Source organism: Pinus tabuliformis, chromosome 9, assembly GCF_031772625.1.
Source record: "Pinus tabuliformis cultivar Carrire ecotype Pingquan chromosome 9, CPIR1, whole genome shotgun sequence".
NCBI classification, from domain to species: Eukaryota; Viridiplantae; Streptophyta; class Pinopsida; order Pinales; family Pinaceae; genus Pinus; species Pinus tabuliformis.
In genome coordinates this window covers 1,017,894,540-1,017,903,473 of record NC_142307.1, presented here as the reverse complement: position 1 = coordinate 1,017,903,473, position 8,934 = coordinate 1,017,894,540, and the positions used below count along the sequence as shown (strand labels likewise).

General features: G+C 40.5%; 1 protein-coding gene across 1 annotated transcript in view; it reads left to right on the top strand.

Moving 5' to 3' along the window:
* The first annotated feature begins 408 nt into the window (after positions 1-408).
* LOC149152166 (isochorismate synthase, chloroplastic-like) overlaps positions 409-8,934 on the top strand; it is a 31,942-nt gene continuing 23,416 nt past the window's right edge. Inside the window, exon 1 of the mRNA XM_089443399.1 lies at positions 409-535. Within this exon, the coding sequence (XP_089299525.1) occupies positions 409-535 (127 nt within the window). The remainder of the gene's footprint in view (positions 536-8,934) is intronic.

Here is an 8,934-nt window from a genome sequence, read left to right as displayed (position 1 = left end):
AAAGAGGCTAAGCATGCCATGAAGAAACAAGTAGAGAAGGAAGAGTGCGGCTTCAAGTGGAGTGAGAAGTCCCGTTCACCCCAAACAAAGGAGGAAGATCAGTCAGAACAAGTGAAGCGGTACAGGGAGCATGAAAAGGAAAGACCATAAAAGAAGACAAAAGCCACCAAGTTGTTGCTAGATCTGATTACTTTGACGGATGGCGAATTGGATGAAATTGGAGACAAGGTGGAGGATACTATTGCAGAAATGATATATCAGTTTTAGCAAGAGAAAAAGAAATCATTGTGCACCATCTAGAAGGATCTGCATGATTTGTAGATCCAGAAAACTAGAATCTAGGCAGGTGCAGGACAGAGCAGCACTGAATCAACTAATTTGGAACCAGGGACCATTCAAGCAAAAGAGATGGTTCGATCATTGGATCTCCAAGCAGTCACGCTGCCTGAGGGAGATTTGAGTGTGGAGGCAGCTATTAACAAGGATATTGTTAGCTCTATGAAGAATATTGGCCTCAACCTGGCCACGCTCCCGAGTGAGTTTCTTCACACACTACAAGCAAGTGTGATAGCAGAGGTTAAGGCCTAGGAGAAGCACGCAATGAGCCTGATAAGGGAGTACATAGTCAACAATGAATAGATGTTCGTCAAGAAATCAAAAACCCTATAGGCATATAAGAATGTTCAGGCACGAAACAACCAACTTACAATTGCGGTGGCCGAGGCATGCAGAACAGTACCTGAACTACATATCGTGAAGGAAGCACTTTTTGGCTGCAGGTGTGCACGATGCCAAAATAGAAGTGGCCAATGTTTAGTTTGAACTAAACATGAAAATCAAAGAGTTAGAGTTGAAGTCACACCCTTCAACTCTGCTAGATGTCAGAGAACAACATGAAGCCGCAATGAAGGATGGAGTCGTAGTAGTGGATGTCATGGTGGTGGATTGCACTGTGCTCTTCGAGCAATAGATGGAGCTAGTCATGGCTTCGCCGGAAGATCCTAACCTACAGAGGTTAAACATAGAAGCCCGTCAATTGCAGCAATAGTATGATGAAGCAAGAGCGATGGCATGCACCATCACTATATCACAACGATTGTCCAAGCTATAGGAGGTGAAATAGTTGCTTGAACAAGTGGAAGCAGCGCAAAGGAAAGAGGCAGTCCTCAAGGCAAGATTGGGGCCTTGACTAGATGAGGCCTACATTATTTTTGCCAACATTCAAGAGAATTTGGCGAGCCTACAGAGCACACAGCAGAAACGCAAGGAAGATAGTGCTGGACCAGCAACAGAGCAGCTAGTGGAGCAGAGCAAACAAGCAGCCACACAAAGTGTGGCTAAAGTAGTAGTGGCACAAGTAGAGTTGGAGGTCTCTGTAGTAAGATTTTTGTGACAGTAAAGTGACTCGAGGGTGAGTCATGACATTTATATTGGGGGAATGTTGGGATAGGGTCCCCTAGGGTCAAATTTGATGCAAAAACCCAAGTTTTGTTGTATAAAATGTAAAGTCTCCACAAGTTGTGGTCACAGAGTGCGTAGATAGTAAGGTTTCATAAAGGGTTTTACCCTTCTTTTATGTAAATTGAGTCAGCGTTTATAGATCCACCCATGGTCCGCGAACCATGGGATTGTATAAATAGGTGTGTCTTAGGATGTCTAAGAGAGATATGGATAATGAATATGAATGTAGTGGGTCAATAAGGGTAAGAGCGAAGAAGTCTTAAGTAGAAGAGAGGCTCTGAAGCTGTGTGCGTAGATGCATAGAGTAGAGTGCGCAGGGAAGTCTTGAGTCTATAAGCAGAACTAAAGCATTAATAAAGAGAATATTCCAGTAATTCTTGTGTTTTTCCTGTTTGTTTCTGTTTATATGAATGCACCTCTTGTTATAATGGGTTTATGAAATAATGGTGTATTAATGCATGACTTTACATGATTGATATTTTTACATGAATGTAATTATTGTTAATTGTTTACGTGAAGATTATATTATTATATGTAGAAGTTACTAACACTTAAGTGATTTGGGTAATTACTGGGTTAAGAGTAATACTTGATGCGCGTTAGTAGCTAATTCACATCTTAAGGGTCCACGAAAGATAGTCGTGAACATTCGCAGAGGTGTAGAAGTTGATTAAGAGTAGTGATATTGATAAGCCCTGAAGGCTTATCGACCTACATGAAGATAGTTTTAGGGCACAAAATGACATCATGCTCATCTTTGGGTGTGGAAACTTGGTTCCAGCATCCCCCCATACTGTTACGGGTGAGACATTCATCCATGCTCTGCGGATTGATTGCAAAAGGGCCAGTAGTGTAGGGATTTGTTTGGAAAAACTAACTTTGAACTTGGGTCAAGACCCACTTAGCCAACAACCATAGTTAGAGATCAATTGTTTCAGAACCTCAAATCGAGTGATAACATTATTATAGAAAAAGAGGATTGTAGTAGTTGTGATGTTATTAAACATGGGCTTGGTTTCTGCCCATTTGCTGAAATACTCAATGACCACAATATTATACTTATGGCTATTACAAGATGGGGTTCGACACTCCATAAAGTTAATAACCCATTTACAAAAAGGACCAAATGCGATGATAGGATGGAGAGGAGTAGGTAGAGCTCACACATGATTTTCTTGGAAGTGGCCATTCCAAAGAGGTGACCACCACAAGCGCCACTGTGGCAGGCATTCAGTACTTTCTCAACTTCAACATCGTTGAGAGAATGATGAAGGAAAGTGTTGACACCACGATGATAAATATCATCCTTGATGAGGAGATAGCGAGGGACTTGATTTTATATACGTCATCAATCATCACAAGTGAGATGGGGGGGACTTTATGGGTTCTTAGATAGGTAAGGATGTTGGCATACCAAGGATCATCTAAGGTAATGGAAAACAAGTGTTCATCTAGAAGGGTGTCATTCACCAGTGGATCATGCACACCTATAGGAAATTCAGAAATGAATTCAGAAAGGGCTAAACCTTTCTTACTCTTAGGTGTGACAAATTCGAGATCAAATTCTTGAAGGATAATGATTCAACAAGAATACTTCCTTTTAATAATTCGTTGACTCAATAGGAAGGCCATGGGGTTAGAATTGGTCACAACTTTGTTGGTACACATAAGGATATAATGACAAATGTTTTGTACAGAGAACACAAAAGCCAATGCCAACTTTTCTTCATGTGAATAGGACACAGGGGGGTTGTTAAGGTTCTTATTCACATAATATATGACATCCTCATTCTCGAAACCATATTCTTGGATTAGGAGCCCATTAATCGAATAAGTAGAGATAGAGATATACAATATGAAATCCCTTTCAAAGTTATCTAGATTGATCAAGGGAGAGGAAGTGAGAGCGCATTTGAGGGCATCAAAAAGACTATTGAGCTTGGTCAACCAAAACAAATGGAATTTTAGATCGAAGGAGTCTAAGAAATCCATGCGCAGTTGTGGCATAGTCAGTGACAAACCTACTAAGAATGTTGGCTTTTCATTGGCGACTTTGCAACTGGTGAAGGGTACGAGGAGAAGAAATTTTGATAATGGCTTGAAAATTGAGAGGGTCAAGAGTGATACCATATTTGGACATAATGAAGCCCAAACATTGGCCGAAAAGAACACAAATAAAACACTTAAGGGGTTTGAGGTGAATTTTATACTTGTGACATTGAAAGAAGATGGTATGCAAATCATAAAGGTATTGTGATGGACTCTTGGAATGAGCGGTGAGATCGTCTGGGTATGCAAGGATAATATGAGCCAGGTCGTGGAAGATGTAAGACATGGCATACTGAAAAGTGGCTACAACATTATTTAAACTAAAACGCATGACCCTATAAGCAAAATTTCCACAGAGACTAGTGAAAGTGGTTTTAATATGATCAACATAATGGATACATAATTGGTTATACTTGGAGAATCCATTCATAAAGGAAAGAACCTCATGCCTCGCACACTCATCAATGATTTGGTCTATGAACGGTGTGGTAAAGTTTTCTTTGGGACAAGATTTGTTCAGATTGTGAAAGTCCGTGAAAACAAAAATGGTGCCTTATATCATTAGAATGAGAATAGGATTGGACACCCATGTGGTGTATTCGATAGGATAGATGAAACCAACTTGCTTGAGCTTATCAATTTAAGCTTTGATAGCTTCATGTTTGGAAGGATGGATATGCCTTTAATTTTGGTAGACAGGGATGACATTAGGCCAAGTATCATTGTGCTTTTCAACAATGGGGGGATCAAGTCCACGAATTTCAGAATAGGACTAGGAGAACACGTCATAAAATTCTTTGAATAACTTAGTGCAAGCATCAATTTCTTCTAGGGTGCATTGTGCCCCCAAGATGATAAGTTCTTTGATCCTTGGTTTATTTGAAATGTTGATTTTGATGGTAGGGGAGATGTTAGCCATATTTCCTTATTCAAAAGCACACGGTGCGGGAATGGAATTTTTAAACCAATCGACTTCACCATGAATCAAGTCTTTAGGCTCCACAACATATTGGTTGTGAATTTCATGTGGAAGGAAGTATGCATGATGGTGCATATTATCCAAAGGATAATTAGGGGTGGTCATGGCTCCAATGATGACTTCATCAGAATGAAAGATGGGAGGACTGGAGGAAGAGAGACCACATGATGAAGAGGAGCTAACTGAGGCATCTTCATGAGAGACAAGGTTCACAAAGGCATCATTAATGCTAGGAGATAGATGACTAGTAGATGTAACATCTACCGATGTTGAGATCGAAGTGTTCATCAAAGAAGGTTCAACAAAATCACAATAGGAGACATCAAGAGAGTCACAATAGATTGATCCCATGAATGATGATAGGTAGAGAATAGGGGAGGTACTATCCGTCATCTCGACATCAGGGGGGGATCATGATGGTTGGTTGAGCGAACTCCTATTCTGGAATAGGAGTAGGACCATAACCCACAGGTAGAGGAGAGGTGTAATTACTACGAGCAAAATATAACTTGCAAAGCACTTCAAGTGTATCACAATAGTCTTCGAAATGGGGAAAGTGATGAGAATAATTTCCTTAGTTATCACACAAAGCACAAGGGTGATTCGTGCATAAGGATATGCTCTTCTTGGATGAGTAAGGAAAGGTGAGATGGACCTTAGAAATGTTGGATCCAGGAAAGGTATCATAGACCACATTCTTGATATGAGGGAATTGAGGACAATTATTGGTGGCATGACCAATAACATCACAAAAAGTGCATGGAGGAGTAGGCTTTGGTGTCTTAGGAGGAAGTGGAGTTGGTTGGCGTGCCTTGTCTTTGGTTCCATATTTATGGGATTTTTTCTCCTCACCAGATGATATCGTAACAGGATTAGGTTCCATTTGAGGTTGCTGATGAACTGAAGCAAAGAAAGGGGTTGGAATAGTAGGTTGAACTTGAGTTAATATAGTGTAAGTTTTGAGTTGATCAATGGGAGTGTTTGCATGAGGATCGATGTAATAGACTAGGATCTATAAGGTAATGTTATATAAACTCAACGTAGACATGAAAGGTGTAGAATAAAATCCAAGGGTAGAACCTTAAGGTTGGGACTTAGTCGTTGGCTTAGCATGTGGCTTGTCATATTTACGTGTTCGAGTCTAAAGGCTGACATGTTCAGTATTGACTTCATTGAAATTCATCGTAAGGATTCAGTAATCATTAGGGCCATATTTTGAAGGTGGAGAAGATGCATGAACTTGTGTGGGTTCAGCAGTAATATATCCTTGATGAGGAAAATGATTGGTAAGAATGACCAGTTGAGATGAAGCAGGAAGAGGAGGAGGTGGAGCCATGGGTTGTGGTCCTCTAGAAGTAGCTGCTTGAGCTTTGGATATTTGGTGCATCTGAGGTAGAAGGAGATACTTATAGGTATAATGGTCATATACGACGCAACAAGAACAAGTTTTGTTCATATGAAGAACCCTATTTTGGTTTGGTTGGGCGCCCTATCACTGGGTCATAGGATTAGGCTAGTTTCCCTGAGGTGAATTAGGTTGTGGACCCTGGTTACCCTGATTAACTAGATATTGTTGGTTTCAATTACCTTTCCCCTTCTTCTATTTATTGGGGTTGGGGGGGTTGGTTGTGCTCTGTTGAGCATACACTTGACCTTGAGGAGGAGGGGTCTGCTGAGGTAGAGTTGGAAGAGGCATAGGGGGTTGGCGTGCTGGTGCCCGAGGGGCTAGAACACTAGGCGGTGCATATAGATAGTAAGGAGAGGGGAAAACATTGGGATAAAACAGGTGGAGAAAAATATAGCCCTTGCATCGATTGATGCAGATGGGGATATGCATATGACATGTGGAGACTTGTATAAGTGTTGCCATAAGAAGTATTGGGAGGGGAATAGGTGTAAGAGGAACTATTACCCCCCCCCACCCGGGGTTGAGCATAACTCATCAGAGGTGGAGAATATGGTTGAGGTTGAGGGTGTTAAATGGATCCAATGATACCATCAGCAACATGAGATGCCCTCGGTGGATTAGCAACACCAAGCCAAGGCACATTAGGAATGACAATATAAACATATCCTGATTGGGTGTAGATCAGGTCATATTTCAAAGCTACTTGGAGCGCATCTTCCTCAGACTGGGGGAAGTGAGAAGAAACATATTTTCCAATGGGGGAAAAAAGTGATCCGAGGAACCAATCCATATAGACACAGTCTTCGAATTCAGGAGCTTTACATATGCTCCTCCTTCTACACCATTTTTGAACATGGTCAGATAGGCGGGTAGCAGAAGTTTGACAGAAGGAGTTCAAGAGTTTGGTACCAGTGTCATATTGGAGAGGTAACTGGAAGTATGACAAAAAATATTTTTCTAGAGTCACGAAGGTAGAATGGGAGGCATGCAATTGGTCCACATACCATTTGGCAGTAACTCCAGTAAGGGTTTGTTGGAACAAACGAAGATGAATGGAGTATTTATTGATGGAATTGGATTAACACCACATCTAAAATGAGTGAACATGATTTTTGGGGTCTTCTCCAGGATTACCTTCAAACTTGGGGATGACAAAAGGAATATTTCTAGGCATAGCTGGCCAGCTAGGGTCATGGAGAAGAGGATTGTTAATGAGTTGGACGAAACGTAGGAGGATCAAACCAGCCATAAAAGGAAGAAATGGAGTAGGAGTCATCATACCAATAGAGGTTCTTCTTGTGGGGTTACCTGGTTTACCATCTCGGTTTCCTTCACCCACGTTGGTGCCTAACATGGTCACAATACGGGGTTGGGAAGATGCAGAATCAAAGGAAGAATTAGAAGAATCAATAGAACTAGATTCAAAATTAGGACTCGATGGATGACTATGAGGATGAAATCTAACTTCATGGATAGGATTAATATGTCCTAAATGAAACTAGGGACGAAGGCCATGAAGTCTCTGTGACAAAATCCTAGGGGGCACAGTTATGTTAAGGCAAAGATGATTCAATAAAGTAAATGGTGATGATAAGAGAAAAAGATAAATAAACAACAAAAAAACACCTAGTGCAATGGTGCCAACTGTAAACTAACTATATTAAGATGCTACTCTAATTCAAGAACGCATGTATTATCAAAGAAAAATTACCTCTAGCCTAATGGTGATATAAATCCTCAAACAAGTCACAAATCTATTGCTTCAAAATGTCTTCCAAAGAACTTCTTACTTGATGAAATCTCATCCCCACAAACAAAGTTGTCCAGAGAAAGGTAGGGTAGAGAACCAACTGCTACCCACTGCTAGTCCTATAGGGTGTTTTCCTAAGATTTTCCACTACCATTACCTTCATCCCATGGGGGTGGTTGAGTCTTGAGTTTCTTGGTGTTCATCCACCGCATGATATTCCCTACCATGAGTTGGATAGCCCTTAGGAGAAAAACTCACATGATGACCTAATCTAACACCTTTTTCGGGTTTCTGATGATGAGCCTCAATATTGTAGCAAGTATGATGCAACTCCTAGGGCTGCCAACTTTACTTTATCAACATGGGGTTTCATACAAACTTGGAGGTGATAGTTCCATATACACAATAGATGCATCATTATACTCATGTCACTTCTCAACCGGGGCACTAGACCATTAGCATACCAAATGAGTCCTCTATTGACTAGAAGGATTTTGACTACTAACAATGAATGTAAAGCTAGTTCTAATACAGGAAAGTAAATTCTTGTCTATTCAGGAAATGAAAGCCACTAAATGGAAAATTCTATGAAATTCCATAAATCATCTACCTATGAAATAACACAAATCACTTACAAAAAAGAACTATGCTAATCTTGCAATTTATCATCTAGCTAATAGGACTATTTTAAAATCGAAATTTGTTCTATCATTTTAGGATTCATACATATATGCACTAAGTATCTCATTTTACATTTGCAGAAAAAGAGTCTTTTAATTGCTAAGTCCAGAAATATAAATGTTATGTTATTTTGCTTGATCTTGCAAGAGGAAAAGGAATGGGAAGGCTGGTCTAGGTGGCACTGATGGGCGTGGAATCCAAGATTTGGGTCTAACCTATTCTTATACTAGGCTATCCTATCATTTTTGGGTGAAATATGGTCAATTAGGTTGCTACAAGAGATCTTGTAGCTACTCTAGGAAACTACTATAGGATTTCATAATCTGCTACAGCATGTCCTGAATTTCTATAGGAAGTTAGCTGAAGGGTTGTTGGAGGGAAATAATAGTGAGATGAGGTGCTGGAGAGGTGTATGGTAGTGGTAGAAGGTGTACAAAAGGTGCACATTTCCCAAGGCTAAACACAATACTCCAAGGGGGTTGGATTCGCCTAAGGTGGCTACTCATTGTGGCTTGGACTATGGGCTGGTATGCCTTGACAAAAGGTGGATAAGTCTAAGGTGAAGCTGGTTGGATGAGTCCCTTCTTGCAGATAACAAATCCCTCC